At 37.9% G+C, this 24,658-nt stretch overlaps 1 protein-coding gene across 5 annotated transcripts in view; it reads right to left on the bottom strand.

Moving 5' to 3' along the window:
• The window catches only part of METTL15 (methyltransferase 15, mitochondrial 12S rRNA N4-cytidine), a 260,359-nt gene that overhangs the window by 101,484 nt on the left and 134,217 nt on the right, over nt 1-24,658 (bottom strand). For 4 of the 5 annotated variants that reach the window (XM_079930559.1, XM_079930557.1, XM_079930555.1 and 1 more), the window contains exons 4-5: nt 14,839-15,030; nt 1,930-2,108 (exon numbers count right to left, since the gene is read on the bottom strand). In XM_079930559.1, the coding sequence (XP_079786685.1) occupies nt 1,930-2,108; nt 14,839-15,030 (371 nt within the window). The remainder of the gene's footprint in view (nt 1-1,929; nt 2,109-14,838; nt 15,031-24,658) is intronic. The other variant, XM_079930558.1, reaches the window with a different exon arrangement.

The raw sequence follows: 24,658 nt of genomic DNA on the forward strand, positions 1-24,658 counted from the left end.
ATCAATAAAGTTGTATTAAAATGGGCTGCTTTGAGCCTTAAAAATGGATTCATTATAGAGAACTCAATTTTTTAATGGCATTTACAAAAACTGGGTTTTATCTACACGTACATGAAAATTCTCATTTTTAGTATATCATTTTTCATAGCCCTAATATGCATTTCACATCATAATCCTTCTGAAAATACTTATGTACCTATTCTACATCTTCAAATAATTTCTATCTAATACCACAGTGTTATTTCCCCAAGTTTATAGATTAGGGTTCTGAGACAGAAAAGTTAGCTTAATTTCTTAAAGGCAGATTCCTAATGATGCCTCAAATTCATGAACTTCCAAATTCTAGATTAGCATTGAAATTGCCACTGTACTCTTGAGGAAATTGCACAGCCTTCCTGAGCCTTAGTTTCTTCAGTTACCAGAAGAGGCTTTTTGACTTCATGATCTCTAGGATGCCCTCTACCCCAAGTCCTCATTTTCAGCATAGAAAATTCTGGATTTTCTTATCAATTAAAAAAAAATGTGACTTCTCACTGCTCTTCTTTCCAAAATGGGAGACAGAGTACACAGCTAGTTAAAGAATGACAGAAAGGATAAGGTGGAGACGTGTTAGTGAGTATGGAGTAGGAAGAAAGCAAGGGACAGAAGACAGGGTGAATGTGATGTCAGCCTGCTAGGATAAACGTTTTGGGGAAGAAAATCATGGAATATTTTATGCTCACATAACCTGCAAGATTTTACTCGTACTTTCCTACAGGAATATCAGTGGTAAGTTGGAAGGGCTTTGAGGTCTTGAGGTATGCAGCTTAAAAAATTAAAGACTTGGTCAACTCTTAATAACTAAATAGAATATAGTTTTATTAAATTGTTATAAAATAGTTGCTACATGACCTCTAAATCTCAATCTGAGTGAATTTATAATTAAGTTTTATTCCTTAAACTATGTATGATAATAAGATAGAGGAAACTAATATTATGTTCCTTTTACAAGCTATACAAATATTCCTTTTTTCTACATCTTTAGCTACTTAAAGTAACTTCATAGGAACTATTAAAAAAAATCTTATTACATTTGGTAAATAAAAATGATGTAGAGTTTCAGATGGTCCAACAAGATGAAGAATTTACCACTGGAATTCTGTTAAATAACTTCAGGAGTTATATTTTTGCCTTGAAAACTTTCATCATGGAACACAGCTGTGAAACAACTTTGGCTTCAGACAGAAAGGCTATAATAAAGCACCTCCTAGCTATACTTAGGTTCAAGAGGTTTATGGTGGTGAACAGCAGAAAAGATGAAATGTTTCAATAAGCCCCTCAGGCTGATTTAGTTAGCATTCACAAAGTAGAATAACCTATACATCACATACCCTTTGTTAGCTGGTTGTTTAGAATAGATGTATGAGTCACTGGATTTTATTTTAGCAGTTGGGCAATGCAATTCTCCTTTTGCCCAAAATATTAAAATGCAGAAATGTGAAACTAAGAGAGGTAATGTCATATCTTATACAGGATGCTTATCAACCACTGTAATGGATAGAGAAATTCTTCTGCTCTTGTCATTCCATGTTTCACCTTGGTAGGCACAAATGATAAATCACCTCATGCACAAAAATTTTCTATTATTAAACTAATCAGCAAACTACAGTATATTTTTAAAAATTGTGTGGGGGAGAGGTGTTGGAGGGGGGAAGCTTGCAAATCCAAAGAAAGGTGGCATAAGAGAAGGATAGGCAAGATTCTATCCTGCATGATTTCAAGTACAAATGAATCCCTCTGGGAGTTTGGGGGAATTCATATATATATATACACATAGATGTGTGTGTGTGTGTGTGTATGTATGTGTGTACTTATATATATATATATATATATATATATATATATTTTTTTTTTTTTCTCTCAGACACTGTTCAGAATTAATGAGGGTACCTGCAACGATGCTGGCAAGCTGCTGGGTTCTGGTGATGGGGTAGATGCTGCGTGCCTGAACGATTGCTGAAGCGATTCTCCTGGCGTGCTTCTCCTCCCCGTATGTTCTCAGGATGGATGCAAGTGCCTGTTGATCTAAAGCGTTCACAACATCAGCTGCGGTGGGCATGTCAGGGTACCTACGCAGAAGAAGAGCCAATTACTTCACTGACGTCAGTTTTCATTGACAAGAGGTGAAACTTCAGAGTACTGAGACATAAAGTCAGGCATACACACATAGTCTAAGAGGTCTTATGAGGTTTTTAAAGTCACAGACTGAAATCTTACACAAATGAAATAGATTTTCCGTTTCAAATACCCATGATTATGGCAAGTGGGACTGTGTGTGACATTCATTAAGGTCAAGGGCAGCAGGAAGTTAAAATGCTTTACTAGCCTTTAACTCAGAAAGAAGTAATTATGGCTTATGAAGATTTCTCCTTAGAGGTCAGGAAGATGGCGGAAGAGTAACACACGGAGATCACCTTCCTCCCCACAGATACACCAGAAATACATCTACACGTGGAACAACTCCTACAGAACACCTACTGAACGTGGGCAGAAGACCTCAGACCTCCCAAAAGGCAAGAAAGTCCCCACGTACCTGGGTAGGGCAAAAGAAAAAACAATAAACAGAGACAAAAGAATAGGGACGGGACCTACACCAGTGGGAGGGAGCTGTGAAGGAGGAGAGGTTTCCACACACTGGGAAGCCCCTTCGCGGGCGGAGACTGCGGGTGGCGGAGGGGGGAAGCTTCGGAGCCGCAGAGGGGAGCACAGAATCAGGGCTGCGGAAAGCAAGTGGAGAGATTCCCGCACAGAGGATCGATGCCGACCGGCACTCACCAGCCCGAGAGGCTTGTTTGCTCAAACGCTGGGGCGGGCGGGGCTGGGAGCTGAGGCTCGGGCTTCGGTTGGAGCGCAGGGAGAGGACTCGGGTTGGCGGCGTGAACACAGCCTGCAGTGGGTTAGTGCACCACAGCTAGCCGGGAGGGAATCCGGGGAAAAGTCTGGATCTGCCAAAGAGGCAAGAGACTTTTTCTTCCCTCTTGGTTTCCTGGTGCGCGAGGAGAGGAGATTCAGAGCGCTGCTTAAAAGACCTCCAGAGACGGGCGCGAGCTGCAGCTAACAGTGCGGACCCCAGAGACGGGCATGAGACGCTAAGACCGCTGCTGCTGCCACCAAGAAGCCTGTGTGCGAGCACAGGTCACTATCCACACCCCCCTTCCGGGGGGCCTGTGCAGCCCGCCACTGCCAGGGTCCCGGGATCCTGGGACAACTTCCACGGAAGAACGCACGGCGCGCCTCTGCCGCCGCAGGCTCGCACCGCACTCCATGCCCCTCCTTCTCCGCAGCCTGAGTGAGCCAGAGTGCCCGAAGAAGCTGCTCCTTTAACCCCGTCCTGTCTGAGCGAAGAACAGATGCCCTCCAGCGACCTACACGCAGAGGCGGGGCCAAATCCGAAGCTGAGCCCCAGGAGCAGTGAGAACAAAGAAGAGAAAGGGAAATCTCTCCCAGCAGCCTCAGAAGCAGCGGATTAAAGCTCCACAATCAACTTGATGTACCCTGCATCTGTGGAATACATGAACAGACAACGAATCATCCCAAATTGAGGAGGTGGACTTTGAGAGCAAGATTTATTATTTTTTCCCCTTTTCCTCTTCTGGTGAGTGTGTATGTGTATGCTTCTGTGTGAGAGTTTGTCTGTATAGCTTTGCTTCCACCATTTGTCCTAGGGTTCTATCCGTCTGTTTTTTTAAAAATTTTTTTTCTTAATAATTATTTTTTATTTTAATAACTTTATTTTATCTTCTTTCTTTCTTTCTTTCTTTCTTTCTTTCTTTCTTTCTTTCTTTCTTTCTTTCTTTCTTTCCTTCCCTCCTTCCTCCCTCCCTCTCTCCTTTCTTTCTTCCTTCCTTCCTTCCTTTCTTTCTACTTTTTCTCCCTTTTATTCGGAGCTGTGTGGATGAAACGCTCTTAGTGCTGCAGCCAGGAGTCAGTGCTGTGCCTCTGAGGTGGGAGAGCCAACTTCAGGACACTGGTCCACAAGAGACCTCCCAGCTCCACATAATATCAAACGGCGAAAATCTCCCAGAGATCTCCATCTCAACACCAGCACCCAGCTTCACTCAACGAGCAGCAAGCTACAGTGTTGGACACCCTATGCCAACAACTAGCAAGAAAGGAACACAACCCCACCCATTAGCAGAGAGGCTGCCTAAAATCATAATAAGTCCACAGACACCCCAAAACACACCACCAGACGTGGACCTGCCCACCAGAAAGACAAGATCCAGCCTCATCCACCAGAACACAGGCACTAGTCCCCTCCACCAGGAAGCCTACACAACCCACTGAAGCAACTTTAGCCACTGGGGACAGACACCAAAAACAACGTGAACTACAAACCTGCAGCCTGCAAAATGGAGACCCCAAACACAGTAAGATAAGCAAAATGAGAAGACAGAAAAACACACAGCAGATGAAGGAGCAAGATAAAAACCCACCAGACCTAACGAATGAAGGGGAAATAGGGAGTCTACCTGAAAAAGAATTTAGAATAATGATAGTAAAGATGATCCAAAATCTTGGAAATAGAATAGACAAAATGTAAGAAACATTTAACAAGGACCTAGAAGAACTAAAGATGAAACAACCAACGATGAACAACACAATAAATGAAATTAAAAATACTCCAGATGGGATCAATAGCAGAATAACTGAGGCAGAAGAATGTATAAGTGACCTGGAAGATAAAATAGTGGAAATAACTACTGCAGAGCAGAATAAAGAAAAAAGAATGAAAAGAACTGAGGACAGTCTCAGAGACCTCTGGGACAACATTAAATGCACCAACATTAGAATTATAGGGGTTCCAGAAGAAGAAGAGAAAAAGAAAGGGACTGATAAAATATTTGAAGAGATTATAGTTGAAAACTTCCCTAATATGGGAAAGGAAATAGTTAATCAAGTCCAGGAAGCACAGAGAGTCCCATACAGGATAAATCCAAGGAGAAATACGCCAAGACACGTATTAATCAAACTGTCAAAAATTAAATACAAAGAAAACATATTAAAAGCAGCAAGGGAAAAACAACAAATAACACACAAGGGAATCCCCATAAGGTTAACAGCTGATCTTTCAGCAGAAACTCTGCAAGCCAGAAGGGACCGGCAGGACATATTTAAAGTGATGAAGGAGAAAAACCTGCAACCAAGATTACTCTACCCAGCAAGGATCTCATTTAGATTTGATGGAGAAATTAAAATCTTTACAGACAAGCAAAAGCTGAGAGAGTTCAGCACCAAGAAACCAGCTTTACAACAAATGCTAAAGGAACTTCTCTAGGCAAGAAACACAAGAGAAGGAAAAAACCTACAATAACGAACAGAAAACAATTAAGAAAACGGGAATAGGAACATACATATTGATAATTACCTTAAATGTAAATGGACTAAATGCTCCCACCAAAAGACACAGATTGGCTGAATGGATACAAAAACAAGACCCATATATATGCTGTCTACAGGAGACCCACTTAAGACCTACAGACACATACAGACTGAAAGTAAGGGGATGGAAAAAGATATTCCATGCAAATGGAAACCAAAAGAAAGCTGGAGTAGCAATTCTCATATCAGACAAAATAGACTTTAAAATAAAGACTATTGGAAGAGACAAAGAAGGACACTGCATAATGATCAAGGGATCGATCCAGGAAGAAGATATAACAATTGTAAATATTTATGCACCCAACATAGGAGCACCTCAATACATAAGGCAGATGCTAACAGCCATAAAAGGGGAAATTGACAGTAACACATTCATAGTAGGGGACTTTAACACCCCACTTTCACTAATGGACAGATCATCCAAAATGAAAATAAATAAGGAAACACAAGCTTTAAATGATACATTAAACAAGATGAACTTAATTGATATTTATAGGCCATTCCATCCAAAAACAACAGAATACACATTTTTCTCAAGTGCTCATGGAACATTCTCCAGGATAGATCATATCCTGGGTCACATATCAAGCCTTGGTAAATGTAAGAAAATTGAAATTTTGTCAAGTATCTTTTTCAACCACAACGTTATGAGACTAGATATCAATTACAGGAAAAGATCTGTAAAAAATACAAACACATGGAGGCTAAACAATACACTACTTAATAATGAAGTGATCACTGAAGAAATCAAACAAGAAATAAAAAAATACCTAGAAACAAATGAAAGTGGAGACACGACGACCCAAAACCTATGGGATGCAGCAAAAGCAGTTCTAAGAGGGAAGTTTATAGCAATACAATCCTACCTTAAGAAATAGGAAACATCTCGAATAAACAACCCAACCTTGCACCTAAAGCAATTAGAGAAAGAAGAACAAAAAACCCCCAAAGTTAGCAGAAGGAAAGAAATCATAAAAATCAGATCAGAAATAAATGAAAAAGAAATGAAGGAAATGATAGCAAACATCAATAAAACTAAAAGCTGGTTCTTTGAGAAGATAAACAAAATTGATAAACCATTAGCCAGACTCATCAAGAAAAAAAGGGAGAAGACTCAAATCAATAGAATTAGAAATGAAAAAGGAGAAGTAACAACTGACACTGCAGAAATACAAACGATCATGAGAGATTACTACAAGCAACTCTATGCCAATAAAATGGAAAACCGGGAAGAAATGGACAAATTCTTAGAAATGCACAACCTTCCAAGACTGAATCAGGAAGAAATATAAAATATAAACAGACCAATCACAAGCACTGAAATTGAAACTGTGATTAAAATTCTTCCAACAAACAAAAGCCCAGGACCAGATGGCTTCACAGGCGAATTCTATCAAACATTTAGAGAAGAGCTAACACCTATCCTTCTCAAACTCTTCCAAAATATAGCAGAGGGAGGACACTACCAAACTCATTCTACAAGGCCACCATCACCCTGATATCAAAACCAGACAAGGATGTCACAAAGAAAGAAAACTACAGGCCAATATCACTGATGAACATAGATGCAAAAATACTCAACAAAATACAAGCAAACAGAATTCAACAGCACATTAAAATGATCATACACCATGATCAAGTGGGGTTTACTCCAGGAATGCAAAGATTCTTCAATATATGCAAATCAATTAACGTGATACACCATATTAACAAATTGAAGGAGAAAAACCATATGATCATCTCAATAGATGCAGAGAAAGCTTTCGACAAAATTCAACACCCATTTATGATAAAAACCCTGCAGAAACTAGGCATAGAGGGAACTACCCTCAACATAATAAAGGCCATATATGACAAACCCACAGCCAACATCGTCCTCAATGGTGAAAAACTGAAAGCATTTCCACTAAGATCAGGAACAAGACAAGGTTGCCCACTCTCACCACTATTATTCAACATAGTTTTGGAAGTTTTAGCCACAGCAATCAGAGAAGAAAAGGAAACAAAAGGAATCCAAACCGGAAAAGAAGAAGTAAAGCTGTCACTGTTTGCAGATGACATGATACTATACATAGAGAATCCTAAAGATGCTACCAGAAAACTACTAGAGCTAATCAATGAATTTGGTAAAGTAGCAGGATACAAAATTAATGCACAGAAATGTCTCGCATTCCTATACACTAATGATGAAAAATCTGAAAGTGAAATCAAGAAAACACTCCCATTTACCACTGCAACAAAAAGAATAAAATATCTAGGAATAAACCTACATAAGGAGATGCAGAAAATTATAAGACACTGATGAAAGAAATTAAAGATGATACAAATAGATGGAGAGATATACCATGTTCTTGGATTGGAAGAATCAACATTGTGAAAATGACTCTACTACCCAAAGCAATCTACAGATTCAGTGCAATCCCTATCAAATTACCACTGGTATTTTTCACAGAACTAGAACAAAAAATTTCACAATTTGTATGGAAACACAAAAAACCCCGAATAGCCAAAGCAATCTTGAGAAAGAAAAACGGAGCTGGAGGAATCAGGCTCCCTGACTTCAGACTATACTGCAAAGCTACAGTAATTAAGACAGTATGGTACTGGCACAAAAACAGAAAAATAGATCAATGGAACAGGATAGAAAGCCCAGAGATAAACCCATGCACATATGGTCACCTTATCTTTGATAAAGGAGGCAGGAATGTACAGTGGAGAAAGGACAGCCTCTTCAATAAGTGGTGCTGGGAAAACTGGACAGGTACATGTAAAAGTATGAGATTAGATCGCTCCCTAATACCATACACAAAAATAAGCTCAAAATGGATTAATGACCTAAATGTAAGGCCAGAAACTATCAAACTCTTAGAGGAAAACATAGGCAGAACACTCTATGACATAAATCACAGCAAGACCCTTTTTGACCCACCTCCTAGAGAAATGGAAATAAAAACAAAAATAAACAAATGGGACCTAATAAAACTTAAACTTTTGCACAGCAAAGGAAACCATAAAAAAGACCAAAAGACTACCCTCAGAATGGGAGAAAATATTTGCAAATGAAGCAACTGACAAAGGATTAATCTCCAAAATTTGTAAGGAGCTCATGCAGCTCAATAACAAAAAAACAAACAATCCAATCCAAAAATGGGCAGAAGACCTAAATAGACATTTCTCCAAAGTAGATATACAGACTGCCAACAAACACATGAAAGAATGCTCAACATCATTAATCATTAGAGAAATCAAAACTACAATGAGATATAATCTCACACCAGTCAGAATGGCCATCATCAAAAAATCTAGAAACAATAAATGCTGGAGAGGGTGTGGGGAAAAGGGAACACTCTTGCACTGCTGATGGGAATGTCAATTGGTACAGCCACTATGGAGAACAGTATGGAGGTTCCTTTAAAAACTACAAGTAGAACTACCATATGACCCAGCAATCCCACTACTGGGTATATACCCTGAGAAAACCATAATTCAAAAAGAGTCATATACCAAAATGTTAATTGCAGCTCTATTTACAATAGCCTGGAGATGGAAACAACTTAAGTGTCCATCATCAGATGAATGGATAAAGAAGATGTGGCACATATATACAATGGAATATTACTCAGCCATAAAAAGAAACGAAATTGAGCTATTTGTAATGAGGTGGATGGACCTAGAGTCTGTCATACAGAGTGAAGTCAGTCAGAAAGAGAAAGACAAATACCGTATGCTAACACATATATATGGAATTTAAGAAAAAAAAATGTCATGAAGAACCTAGGGGTAGGACAGGAATAAAGACACAGACCTACTAGAGAATGGACTTGAGGATATGGGAAGTGGGAACGGTAAGCTGTGACAAAGCGAGAAAGTTGCATGGACATATATACACTACCAAATGTAAGGTAGATATCTAGTGGGAAGCAGCCGCATAGCACAGGGATATCAGCTGGGTGCTTTGTGACCACCTAGAGTGGAGGGATAGGGAAGGTGGGAGGGAGGGAGAGGCAAGAGGGAAGAGATATGGGAACATATGTATATGTATAACTGATTCACTTTGTTATAAAGCAGAAACTAACACACCATTGCAAAGCAATTATACTCCAATAAAGATGTAAAAGAAAAAAAAAAAAAAAGATTTGTCCTAAACTAAAATAATGGAAAATGTTTTGGATTTAGTTTGTTCAAATTTAAATTACTGCTTGATTTTTTTTTTTTTTCAGTATAGAAGATACAAGGCTTACTGACTGATAGTTAAATGAGCCTAGATCTCAGGAACTTAACTAAATCTAATACTGTAAAGTAAGCAACTATTTATATGGGGGTACAAATTGAATTTAGAAAGTCTAAAAAGGAAGATACTGCTGGTCAGTTTCCCTCACAAAAACTTGAACAACCTTAATAGTAATAACTTCTATTATTTCAAGTTGTTAACAATATGGGCTTATACACCCATGACAAAAGTCACCATGGGGTAAAATCTGGTAATTAACAGACAATATTAAACAGGCCTAGATGGTAATTTCAGGTGGAGGAGACAAAGCAATACCAACCTCTGGTTAAATAGAATAAATTATAGTAACAGGAAATAGCATTCACTTTGTCAGGCCATTCCAATTTACCTTAATTTAGGGAAATGCGTCAAGGAATTTTAAGTGATGAGCTAACTGAGATCTTAAATATTAGAAAGATAGCCTTGCTAATAGTACAATTCTCTCTCCTGTAGTTAATATGTTGGATTGATTGTTGGTACCATACTGTAATGACTTTAAGTAACAAGGATATGGTAGCTTTAAGACCTGACCATCAATCAGAGTGGTGTCGCCAAGGAATACCTGAATCCATCCTTAAAAATACTACATTGCACCTTGTTAACATGTCTAGTACCACCAGGAAAATAATTTTGTTGTTGTCCTTGGCTTGTCCCCTATTTCGCCATGACCTCCATCTCTCTCTCTCTCTCTCTCTCTCTCTCTCTCTCTCTCCTTGTGTGTGTGTGTGTGTGTGTGTGTGTGTGTGTGTGTGTGTGTGTGTGTAACCTTGTTTTCTAGATCCTGTGATTCTTTTTTTTTTCTTTTTGGCTGCCATGGTACTCCCAGATCAATGAACTTCCTATAAGGTAGCCTATTTCCATCTCAACAGGCTTTGCTCCTTCAATAACAGCTTTAAGGATGAAGATTTGGTCTATAGAGTTAGATCAACCTCGATCAGAATCATAGCCTTGCTACTCATATTGTGTAAGCTTTTGAACCTATTGGAGCCTCAATTTCTAACCTGTAAGTAACAATGCTTACCTCACAGAATTGTTGAGAGAATTAAGGGTCCACACAATAATAAACTAGATAGTATAATGCCTGGAACAGAGAAATTCAATGAATGTCACTGTCCTTTAGATCTTGTCCATTCCTAGATTTGCCAAACATCATTCTTGGTCTAACTGAAAAATCCCTGTTAGATCTTACCTAGCTGTTAATTCAACTGCTCAAACCACAAAGCATCAGAATGAAACTTGTTAGTGATGGTAAATTCAGACTCATAGAATATATGTACAGTTCTACCAGGACAATTCTAAGATTAGTATGGATGTACTCAGCAGTTTTTTTTTTAATACCTTTCTACTTTTAAGTAAAATTAAAAGAGCATTTTGCTCAAATACAGTTCAGTGGATAATAGGCATAATTTTATTTTACTCATGTTCACATAGAATAGTAGTGTACTGGGCTAGCCAAAAAGTTCCTTCGGTTTTTAAATAAAAATAAAACACATTTTTCATTTTCACCAAGAATGTTATTGAAGAATGTATTCACCGTTTTGTTCCACTACCTTCTGCCATTTTTCTTCATAATTCCATCTTCCCAAAACTTTTAAAATGAGTTTATTTATTTATTTGCGGTACGCAGGCCTCTCACTGTGTTCCCGTTGCGGAGCACAGGCTCTGGACGCGCAGGCTCAGCAGCCATGGCTCATGGGCCCAGCCGCTTCGCGGCATGTGGGATCCTCCCGAACCAGGGCACAAACCCGTGTCCCCTGCATCGGCAGGTGGACTCTCAACCACTGCGCCACCAGGGAAGTCCTCTCAAAACTTTATCTTTTTGAGCAAAGAACTGTTCCTGGTGCCTTTTACAGTCTTCCAGGGCGTTGAATTTTTTTGCCTTAAGAGAATTTTGTAAAGACTGAAATAAATGGAAATCTGAAGGGTCAATGTCTGGTGAATACGGCAGATGAATCAGAACTTCCCAGCCAAGCTGTAACAGTTTTTGCCTGGTCATCAAAGAAACATGCGGTCTTGTGTTATCCTGCTGGAAGATTATGCATTTTCTGTTGACTAATTCCGGACACTTTTTGTCAAGTGCTGCTTTCAGTTGGTCTAATTGGGAGCAGTACTTGTTGGAATTAATCGTTTGGTTTTCTGGAAGGAGCTCATAATAAGGGCTCCCTTCCAATCCCACCATATATCACCTTCTTTGGATGAAAACCAGCGTTTGGTGTGGTTGGTGGTGGTTCATTTCACTTGCCCCACAATCTCTTCCATTCCACATTATTGTACAGTATCCACTTTTCATCATCTGTCACAATTTGTTTTAAGAATGGAAGTTTTTGTTAGTTTCAGTAGAGAATCGCATGCAGAAATACTGTCAAGAAGGTTTTTTTTCGCTAACTTATGTGGAAGACAAACATCAAAGCGATTAACATAACCAAGCTGGTGCAAATGATTTTCAACGCTTGATTTGGATATTTTGAGTATGTCGGCTATCTCCTGCGTGGTATAACATTGACAGTTCACAACTAATGTCTCAGTTTGATCGCTATCATCTTCAACTTGTCTACCTGACCATGGAGCATTGTCCAGCGAGCAATCTCCAGCACATAACTTCACAAACCACTTTCGACACGTTTGATCAGTCACAGCACCATACACTGCACTAATCTTTTTTTTGCATTTCAGTTGTGCTTTTACCTTTCTTGAAATAATAAAGCATAATATGCTGAAAATGTTGTTTTTTTCCTTCCATCTTCAATATTAAATGGCTACACAAAAATTCACCAATTTTGATAAGTTTTTTTTTAATGCATGGTAATTTGACAGCTGTCACAATACAATCTAACAAAATTGTTTCAAATGAAGTGAAAGACAACTAAGGGCTACTAGAGCCATCTTACGGAAGAAAATGAACAAACTTTTTTGGCCAACCCAAGTTTCCATAGGGCTACAAGGCAAAAGGGGCAATACTCTGGAAAACTGATAGGCTGTTAGGAGGCTTCAGAATATGCATTCAAATAGTGAAGAAGCCAACATACAAAATCTGCCCCTCCAAATTAAAAGTTAAGAGATCTTGTCAGTCCTCCAGAGATCACCAACTTACAAATGACTAAACTCAGGAGAGAAAAAAAATATTAACATAATTTATTGCATAAATATTACCATAATTTATGACAATTCATTATTACCTTCTAGTGAAGAATACAATTGACAAAAGAGCTAGACCTGCAAGTCCTTGAAGCTGGGAACTTCTTTCTGCTATATGAAAACTTATTATGATCTGAAAGCTATTGTTGAACTTGGGGTAGTACAGAATTAACTATTCTGTAAGATTCCAGTGTTAAATGGCAACAGGTTAAGAAAGCCTCTTGCATCCATCTTCATCACAGGGAAATATCAGCTTCCAGGATCTGACTGGCCAAATTTATTGGCTTGGACTCCCTCTTCCCATAATACCACTTAGATTAGCATTAAACATATTTGCATCTCCAACTTTCCCTTGTCTATGAATTCATGTGAACCAACTCCTCCTTTCTGAATGCCATGAACTTTCTTCAGATATGTTAACATCTCTGATTAGTTTACAGCCTATGCTATCTACCTGGAAGCCATCCAGCTTTTCAAGATACATTTGCTCAATACTATTATTATCTATTACATATTGACTTAGAGTTTAATTCTCAAGGGCTTATTTTCATGTTCTTAGGGGAGAACCTCAGGAACGCTCATTTATAGACTACAGTTTGATGATGTCTCTACATTAACAATATGGGGATTTATTACTATTACCTAGAAGCTTTGTTCACTGTATTTCAGAAGGCATCCTTAGTAAGACATAGGAACAGCAGAAATTTGCTTTACATTTTATTACCTCTGCACAACAACCTCAATCTCCAAACATGAGAAGATATTTGACCTCTACTATTAGTCATTGGTCTTTAAAAGATTTTTGTTTTCTTTTATGACATTCTTCACTCCATGAATGCCAATTTGTGCAAATGAAGGTATAAGACTTAGAACAAAAAGGTTCCAACAAAATGAGTCACACTCTAAGTTAACAGGTCATATCAAAACATGGGGAAAGGCTATATGTGAATAATTACCATGAGACAAAGAAGTTTGTGGGAAAAAAAGTCAAAGTCAACTCAACATTAAATTGTTGACTTAAATTGGACATTAAATTTCTCATATAAAGATCCTTCTGACAGATTGGAAGAAATGTTGGAAAATACATTTGTTTCAGTAGAAATGTTTGTGCAGGTCTAGAACTGCACATTAGTAACAGAATAGCTTACAAATTTAGATAGAAGAAAGACTAATGTTCTTTTAGAAAGTAAACTTCCCAAATGTAGGGGCCATGATAAATAATTTGGTGGAGGGGGTGCATAAAATGAGAAAAACATGCTTAAGATTTGTTTTGTAGGTACAGGCTATTCAGTTCCTGGGCCAGTGTTGTGCATAGAGACAAGTGCTAATCTAAGCTTTTAAAATTAATTTAGATTCAAAAGAAATTATCCTATACTTTCCTAGAATGTGACCCTCTTTGTGTTATTTAATATACGTTACCTATTTAAATGATGGAGAATGTATTTTCAAGGTGGTGAGGAATGAAGAGGAGGTGTAAAGCTGTCTTACACATAGTACTGTGTCTGATTTAGTACCATAAATTTTAGTTTCTCTGGAGAAGGCTGAATCCAAGTGACTGTACAAGAAACAGGACACAACACACAATTGCTGACCTCTAGGATCTTGCCTTTTATGCAGTATTCAAAAGAATATGCATTAAATATAGTTCCTTTTACTTTTCACAAAAGGCATAGTTGGGCCTGCACCAAAATGAAACCATTGCTTCAGTATCATATTAATATTGTTAGTAGTCTAAAAGATCACACTGTATCTGTAAAAAAGAAAATCAGTATTAAAGTTATCCTCTTCACTACTCTGTGTAAAGACTGCAATGATTTTTCTTTTAGAATCCCAAATCTAGAGAAAGACTAAAGTCTATAATGAGTAGCAAACAAAACTGATTTATTATGTATGGATAGTGTTAGGTGTGGGCGTGTGATGGGAATTCTACAGTCTTAAAAAGAAATTAAATTCAGAGTGTTTTTGAGAAATTGATTTCTTGTTATGAGGAGAAATGCTTTATCAATACTCACCTGTCACCATCCATTCTCATGTCCAAGGGGCCATCCTTCCGAAGGGAAAAACCTCTTTCAGGGGCATCAAGTTGCATGGAGGAACACCCAAGATCCAAAAGAACTCCATCTAAAGTCCCTGGTTGCACTCCAGCTTTCATTAGTAAGGCTTCTGCCTGGCTGAACTGGCCCAGGATGGCTCGGATCTGTTTACTGGGGATAAACCCAGGAGATGGAAAAAACACTTATGTTATATTAAAGTCTTTCTTAAGGTCTAGGATCAATGAAAGGGAGCACATTCTATTATTAGCTTATTTAACCAATATATGTTTACTAAGTGCCAACCACATGCTTTGTACTATATAAGGACATACAGATATGGAAACTCTGTATCTTTGGTTTCAACACCAGAGGTTGTTTGACATAATTTTTTTTTTTTTTTTTTTGCGGTACGCGGGCCTCTCACTGTTGTGGCCTCTCCCATTGCGGAGCATAGGCTCTGGACGCGCAGGCTCAGCGGCCATGGCTCACGGGCCCAGCCACTCCGCGGCATGTGGGATCTTCCCGGACCAGGGCACGAACCCACGTCCCCTGCATCGGCAGGCGGACTCTCAACCACTGTGCCACCAGGGAAGCCCGGTTTGACATAATTCTATTCTTGCTAATAAACACAATTTATTTTATACTTTGTGAAGGTATATAAGTTTATGAATTAGAAAAATTTCCTGGTCAGACCCGTCCTTTTATTTATTTTTTTCTAAAAAAAAATTCATATATCTCTGGGCTGGGAAAAGAAACATATGCCATTCTATCAAAAGAATAAACACCTGTGCACTGTTGATGGGAGTGTAAACTGGTATAGCCACTATGGAAAACAGTATAGAGGTTCTTCAAAAAAATAAAAATAGAAAAATAAAATTTTTCTATTTTTAGAAATTTTTCTATTTTAAAATTTTTAAAATAAAAAAATTAAAAATTAAAAATTTTTTCTTCAAAAAATTAAAAATATCATCTAGCAATTCCACTTCTGGGAATATATCCAAAAGAAATAAAAACACTATGTTGAAGCAATATCAGCACACTCATGTTCATAACAGCATTATTTACAACAGTCAAGAAATGAAAACAACCTAAGTGTCTGTCAATGGATGAATGGATAAAGAACTTAAGATGTGTATATATATATTATTCAGCCATAAAAAAGAAGAAAATCTTGCCATTTGTGACAACATGGATGGACCCTGAGAGCATTATGCTAAGTCAGACAGAGAAAGACAAATACTGTATGATCTCATTTATATGTGAAATCTTGAGATTGAAAGGGGGGGGGGAGGGAGAGAGAGGGGGAGAGAGAGAGAGAGCAAGAGAGAGAGAGAGAGAGAAAACCATGCTCGTAAAAAAAGAGATGAGATTTGTGGTTACCAGAGGTGGGGGATGAGGTAAGGGGAATTGAATGAAGGTGGTCAAAAGGTACAAACTTCCAGACAAATAAGACAAATAAGTACTAGGGGTGTAATGTACAACACGATGACTACAGTTAACACTACTGTGTGGTATTTATGAAAGTTGTTAAGAGAATAAATCCTAAGAGCTCTCATCACAAGGAAAATAATCCCTTTCTCTTTTGTGTTTATATGAGATGATGGCTGTTAACTAAACATTGTTGTAATCATTTCATAATATATGTAAGTCAAGTCATTATGCTGGACACAAACTTGTACAGTGTTATATGTCAATTATTATCTCAATAAAACTGGAAAAAAATTTAACTTTTAACTAGTAAACCAATTTAAATATCTTTTTTCTTTCTGTTTTATTACTTATTATATGTCAAACATCTTCAAGCCAACCATTTTAGCTTTCTCCATATTCTTCACATAATTCAGGATAGGGGTGCTCTGCAGCTGCACACTTGAAGAATGAAACTATGCCTAAAATAAACGCCTTCTTATAGAAGCAATGTTTTAGCTCTCAGCAGGGATTCCAAAGTGAATGGAGCATTCAGAATTAACAGACAGGCAAGGAGTTGGGATCACCTTACAGCTATATTAATTCTCCTTCCTACACAAAGTGAGATGCTGCCTTCAGGGTTCTTCAGAAGCCCTAGGGCAACTGGCATGCATTTTGGAAGGGGAATGAGAAGAGAAAAATTGGGCAACACTCTAAGACCTCATTCCCTCCATCTACAGGTGTATGGAGTGAGGGTGGATTTCAACAGTGTTGGGGAATTCATATCTATGATATTTACCTATATGTTCTGTTGTTTAAGGAGAATTTCACAGCTCATTGGTAATTTTTTCTCAAATTCCAATGGTGAAAGTGATTTTCAGATTCACTCACCAAATATTCACTAAATATCTGCAATGTGTCAGGCATTATGCTATTCTAAGGTATAAACAGATTAATAAATCATGGCTTTCTGAGTTTTGAGCTGAGAGAAAGGTATATAAATAAACTGCTTGCAAAACAATCTCATGGGTGCTAATAGTAGAGAGACAGACAAATTGCTGTCTGTATTTGGAAAATATAAAATGAATATTAATACTAGCATTGAAAACAGAAATAGTAGAATCTTGGGATTGGAAGGCAACTCACAAATCATTTGTTCCAATTATTTAATTGATGTTTGAATCTTTTCCCTTTCCACCATCCCTGCTGGGGGGCAGGGTGGGGAGGAGACTCATTGTTTTAATCATATCTCATTCACCCCATTGGTGAGGAAGGGATTCCCATTCTAAAATTATGGAAATGGTCAAGTGAACACACAGCACACGACACTGGTCAGATGAGATTGACAGGAGTTTATTAATCACATGCACTCACAGCCCAGGGGAGGAGGACACCAAATGCCATGCATGGCTACATGGGTGCTGCACTCGGGAACAGAGTGGACCGACAGGCTGTGAGAAGCAGATTTTATGGTATCAGTAGGGTAGGGTACTGCATGCCCAAGAAAGGATGTGTTGGCTTGTTTGAATAATTCCACGGGCTGGCAGGGAACTGAAACCTGCTACTCAGGGATAAGCAGGTATTATGCCTGATCCTTTTGATAAGGAGTGTTGTTTGGCTAGGAACCTTCTCTGTGGAAGCACAGTGGGGAAGAAAAGTTGTGGTTAGGCCATTTAAGATTCTTCCAGCTTTCCCTAAATGTCAAGAACACATAATACTGGGCTTAAATTTTAGGCCTTACCTCACAGTCATTTAGCCCGTGTTTGAACATTCCCAGTAAATAAAAACTCACTATTGGTTTTTGGTTTTTAAAATTTTTTTTTTAGTCAGTTGTTTTTTAGTGAAGTTGCTGGCTGTTTCCTCACTATTTCTATAACTTTTGTTCCAGGTATCAGTCCATGGAAAACAATTAAAAACCCATGGCAGGGGCTTCCCTGGTGGCGCAGTGGTTGAGAGTCCGCCTGCCGATGCAGGGGACACGGGTTCGTGCCCCGGTCCGGGAAGATCCCACGTGCCATGGAGTGGCTGGGCCCGTGAGCCATGGCCGCTGGGCCCGCGCGTCCGGAGCCTGTGCTCCGCAACGGGAGAGGCCGCTGCGGCGAGAGGCCCGCGTACCGCAAAAAAAAAAAAAAAAAAACCCATGGCAGCCTGTTACATATCTATTGTTAGTTATTGTAAGCAATACTTGTTGGCTACCTCTTAGTTGCCAGTCTCTTTTTTCCAACAGGACATCAAAATTTCAGCCTTGTATCTTGGGAGAGAATGATCATATCCATGATTGTTTATGTCAACTTGGCTTGGCAAAAGTACCGTTATTTAATCAAACAATGATCTAGGTATTGCTGTGAAGGTTTTTTTAGATGTGGTTACCATTACAGTCAGTTCCCTGTAAGTAAAGGATATTACCTTCCATAATGTGGGTGTGTGTCATCTGATCAGATGAAAGGCCTTAAGAGCAAAAAATGAGGTTCCCCAGAGGAAAAGGAAATTCAATCTCAAGACTATAGTATCATCTCCTATCATAGTTTCCAGTCTGCTGGCCTGCCCTACCATTTCAGACTTGCCAGTCCCCACAATGTGAGCCAATTCCTTGAGATAAATCTCTCTCTCTCTCTCTCTCTCTCTCTCTCTATATATATATATCTATATGATGCGTATGTGTGTATATGTATGTATATCTCCTACTGGTTCTGTTTCTCCTGAGAATTCTATCCTAATGGATATAATATCTCTGCTCAAGAGGTAGATTTCTGATTAGCTAAGCTAACTTGCACACATGACCACCACGGCCCCTATAATTTGTTCTAAGATTGGCATGTGTCACACCTCTGGCCAATAAGATACAAGAGATATTTCCTAGGGACTTGGGGAAAGAAAATTCTTTTCTTCCATTGAGCCATGGGAAGAAAAATGTTTTTCAGACTCTCACTTGATATGAAAAAGCACATAGCTCTGATCACTGCCAGCAGATATCTTGGCCCAAAGAAGGGAGAGGGTAGCAGCCAATTTGGCCAAAACTCTACAAAGCATAGAGAAAGATTAACCATGCCATTAGATTGAACCTCACCTAAAATCCAACTTGTCTCTGAACTTTGGAGTTATATGAGCTCATAAATTACCTTTGTTATTTAAAACCAGTTTGAGTTGGTTTTTTTTTTTACTTGCAATGGAAAACATAACTATTATAGGTATCATGCTTCTCAGGTGTTCATTTCTCTAAATCATACAACTCTTGTTTCTTCTGCTATTCTCTATGCAAAAAGTCTTTCACCATGCAAGATGCTCTTTTCTGAATGTGTCCCAGTTTGCCTATGTCCCTAGATCTGAACTCCATAATGATCAGCACAGAATAAAGTAAATTCTTTCCTCTTTTGTTCTAGTTATTATATTAATACAGCTCAAGATCAAAAGTTTTAGAATTTGTTTCACACTGTTGACTTATACTATCTAATACCATTGTACACCACTGCTAAAGCCTGTTTCCTCCACACTGTACTTGTGCAGTTTTGTTTTGTTAATTATTGTAGATCTAGTACAATCTCTAACCTACATATTTTCTACAACCCTTTAGGATCCAGGTATTATCTTGAACCATAGAAATCTTCTTTACACTGCAGCAAAAGCCTCAAACAAATCACTATTGCCCAGTCTTAATTCCTTAGCATTAGAGCTATATCCTGCTTAAAGCTAATAATATAATTGTAAAATAAAAATAATATCTTATAGGAGATGTTTGCATTCTTGGACACCCTCAAACATAACTGTTTAACACTAATATTCAGATAGTTTTAGGCATGACAAAGAGTAAGTAACAAAAATATAATCCTCACCATAATCATTTACAAGTATGAGAATATCATACGGGGAAAAAAAAGTAACCATGAGACAACACCACAAAGTAAATCATGTGTTTAAGGCAGAGTCTTCTGATGCTATATCAGTTATAGAATTAGACTATTATATCAGTTTCTAGAATTAGAATATTCTCATAGTAAAAAAAAAAAAAATCTACAAGTATACCAACAAACTGTTGAAAACTTAGCCTTAACTTCAGACCCTGGGGCATTATTTCACATATGCAATTATACTGAGGCTAATTTTCCTGGGTAGGAAGATTCCACGCCCACTTTTTTCTTTCTTCTTCTCTTTTTTCTTTCCTTCCTCTCTCCCTTCCTTCCTCAGGTCCTCTCTCTTCCTTTCCTCCCTCCCTACTTCCTTCCTTTCTTCCTCTTTTATTCAAATTTTAAGTTCTTAGTATTTTTGCATATGTATTTTACAAGTGTTATAAAGCAAGTAACAGAAAAGTGTGAAATCACCAAGAGGATCATGATGGTCACAAAAACAGAGCCAAACCAGGACATTTAGCCATAACTAAGAATACAGAATTTATCATTGTCATCATCATTTGTCGTTACCCTAGGATCCCCAGGATGTAAGTAAAATGTTGCTTGTGACTCAAAGCACATGTTACATGAGAAGATTCTACAACCCAACGCCAAGAAAAATAAGGCACTTAGCAATAGAGTGCCAGTAATACCCTAGTTCCTTGAAGCCATTTTTTGAGGCTTTGACCATGATAAGTATTGTTAATCTTTACTCTGGCAAGTCATCTGCACTCGGAGTACAAGTTTTGGGTTTGTTTTATTATAAAGGATCCTAGTACATACTGAGGCTAGTGATGTAAGAGTAGCTACTACGTGATTTAGGATTAAACATGGAACTTCATCATTCCTCTAACTGCATACAGTCTAATGATAGCAGTTAAGGATAGATTACTCAACAAATTATAAAAGTAGATCTAGATTCTTTCTAAAAAGAATAAATCATTTAGCTGTGAAGGAACTGAGGTCTTAGACAGGGAGATGGAAACAGATTCAGGCATGAAAGAATAAGTTAGAGATATAATTTATTAGAACTGGCTCAGTCACTAAAACTGAGGCATCAAGTCAGTATCAGCCGCGCAGGCAACCTCATGTAAAGTCACCTAAGCTACAGACTAAGCCATCTTCCGTCCATTATCAGGAACGCTGTGGCGAAATCTGAGGGTACACTGAGCTAGCAGATGGGTATGCAGAGAACTCTGATCATATGGACCAGAGTGACAAGCAGAACAATGTAAAGAAGAGAAGAAAACTAACATTTCTTAAGAAGATGCCAGGAATGTATTCAGATACTTAAAGTTCGTTTCAGGGTTCACTTTGTCATTTACTTTAATCATTCATTTTGTGCATGCATTTGAGGGCATACCTAGGTGATAACATTCCCTAAGAAGATATGAAGAGCAAAATCCAAATTGTTTTTGCGGGGGTGAAGGTCTGATTACAGTGGATCCAAGCCTTTCTCACATTAGTATCAGCATTAATCCATGAAATCCCAGCGTGCTACCTGTTTTCTAGTCATTAAATTTTATTGGTCTGTAGGCACAGAGCAGGGGCCTTGGCTGTTTTTGTCACTTCATTAGGCACCCCCCCCAAGCAAGGAATTCAGAGGGAGCCAAAGCAGTGGATGAAAGCATAGCTCATATTTGAGCAATGGTAAGAGCAAACATTTATAGAATGCTTCTTATATACTAGACCCTGTGCTAAGTGCTTTATACTTATTAAATCATTTCATCCTTATGATAACCCTATGAGCTAGGTGACATTATAACCCACATTTTGCAGATGAAGAAACAAGTACAAAGAATGAAGTCACTTACTCAAGCCATATAGCTAGTAAGTGCTGGAATTAGAATACAAACTCAGTCCTTTCTGGCTCCAGAGTCATGTTCTTAACCACTACACTGTAATACCTAGGTTTCTAATTATTTAGTGCCATTTCAGACCTCTAACACTTCATCATTATAACCTTGTCATGATCCACAAATCTGCCTAGTTTTTCTGATATTTTTATTAAAATGCTTTAATTGTTTTCAATGTTTGCCATCTCTTCATAGCTATAGGTCTGCAGATTCGGCACTCAACAAATATTTGCTGAATAAGGATTATCTACCAGGTACTGGAATACAGGAATATAAAAATGAACAACAGCACACAATATAGAAAGGTATATACACAAACATATATAAATCACTGAGGAGATGGTTTATTTCTTCTTTAAACAGTAGTGGTAGAGCAGAAAGGGGAAACTGCATCGTAAGGCTTATGTTTAAAGATTGGTTCTGATACTTATTAACCCTATGGTATTGGACAAGTTATTTAATATCCCTCAGTTTCAGTTCCGTGTATCTCATGGTATTTAAGTTTTTCCCCTTTGAGGCAGCCTGGTATGGTAGAAGTATCTCAGTAAGTTCTGGAATCAGAGTGAATCAGATTATTAACTTTTTAATTATTGATCCCTTTACAACTCAGATTCTTTATTTGTACCATGTGGGCAACAGAGCAATTCCAAACTCACAAAGCTTTGGTGAAGAGTATGCTAATCAATGTACATGAGGACAGCTACTAAGATGCCTTGGCAAAGGAAGGCCCTCAATAAATGTTACCTCTCCCTCTGTTCCAACCTGCTTTTCTTCCCTTACGAGATTCTTCTTATGATTTGGTCACTGTGCTGCCAACTGAAAGTTGGGAGCAGTAGCAAGGATTTGCTCCAGGCACACCAAATGCAGGGCCATACTGACTATAAAGAATTCTTCTCCAATCTCTTTTATGTGCTGCTACTGGGCTGTATTTCTCCTTCCATTTCACCATCCTCTTGTTATAGTTTGAGAACTGTTCACTTTTTGATATGTTAATGTTTACCATACTACATGAAGGTCCAAGATGCTGATTTTCATATTAATTGTGATCACTTTTTAAACACTATTAAAAGATACACTTGCTCAAAGAATATTTTCCTACACTGTAGAGATGGAACGAAGAGACGTTTTTGTTCTGCATAATCTGCTCAAAATCTTTGATAGCATTATCTTTACTGACCATTGTCTTTCTCTTCAGGAAACACTTTCTAAAAATTGATTCAGTCATTTATTCACAACTCATATATTGACTTGAAGCACATTTTAGAAATGATGAAATGTAATTATATTTCTATCTTTCAGTTACCCTTTCAAAATGTATTCAATGGCGTAATATTCCTCTCTTCTGGAATAACAGTTTCGGAGGCTATGTTATAAAGTCTTTGAAATTCCATTGTCCAGTAAGAGGTTAAAGTACTAATTTATATTAGACTTTCATAAGACAATTACGCATGTTGTGTTCTCCAGGGTAATCTTAAAAAGTATAGTAAAATAAAGTATAACATATGAGCAAACAGAGAGAGAAGATACAATGATAATAACAAAAAAGGTGGCAATAAAGAAGAAAAAAAGGAACGAAGAACAGGTTGATACATAAAAAACTAACAGGAAGATAGTAGATAGATCCAAACCCAAATACACCAGTAATTATATATTTTTTTATTTTTACTTTTTTTGTTTTTTTTTTTGTTTTTTGCGGTACCCAGGCCTCTCACTGTTGTGGCCTCTCCCGTTGCGGAGTACAGGTTCCAGACGCACAGGCTCAGCGGCCATGGCTCACGGGCCCAGCCGCTCCGTGGCATGTGGGATCCTCCCGGACCAGGGCACGAACCCGTGTTCCCTGCATCGGCAGGCGGACTCTCAACAACTGCACCACCAGGGAAGCCCCACCAGTAATTATATTAAATATTCTGACTGAATACTCTAATTTTAAAAAGATTTTCAAAATCCAATGATATGTTGCTTATAAAAGACAAATTAACTATTAGGACACAGAGAACTCAAAAATAAGAAGATGGAAAAAATGTTAATGCAAACACTACACAAAAGAAAGGTGGTATCAGATACAGCAGATTGAAACAGTACTAGAAATAAAAAGAGGTATTTTTATCATGAAAAATGGGTCAAATCTACCAAATGGCATGCAAATTACAAATCTTTATATCCCTAATAATAAAGCTTCAAAATATGAAGCAAAAATTGACAGAACTAAAAGCAGATGGATAAATATATAACCATAATGGTAGATTTTAAAATATCACTCTTAGTAAATATTGACTAAGCAGAATAACATATAGGAAATTTGAAACACACAATTATCAAGTTTGATTTAACTGACACAAAAAACTCCATACTCCAAAACTACATGAATGTATATATTTTTAAAGACACACTGAATTTGTAAAACATAGACTATCTGCTGGGGCTATCAGACTAGTTTCATCGAATTTCAAAGGGCTGATATCATGCAGAGTATATTTTCTAAGCACAGTGGAATTTAAGTAGAAATCAATAATAGGAAAAGTCCTATTAGAAAGTCCACAAATGTTTGGAAATTAAGTAATAGGCTTATAAATAATCCAGAAAATAAAGAAAATTAATAAATATTTTAAACTAAACAATACTTAAAGAGTACAACATAACTTACCATCTAAT

This window comes from Stenella coeruleoalba (assembly GCF_951394435.1).
Source record: "Stenella coeruleoalba genome assembly, chromosome: 8".
Taxonomy (NCBI): domain Eukaryota; kingdom Metazoa; phylum Chordata; class Mammalia; order Artiodactyla; family Delphinidae; genus Stenella; species Stenella coeruleoalba.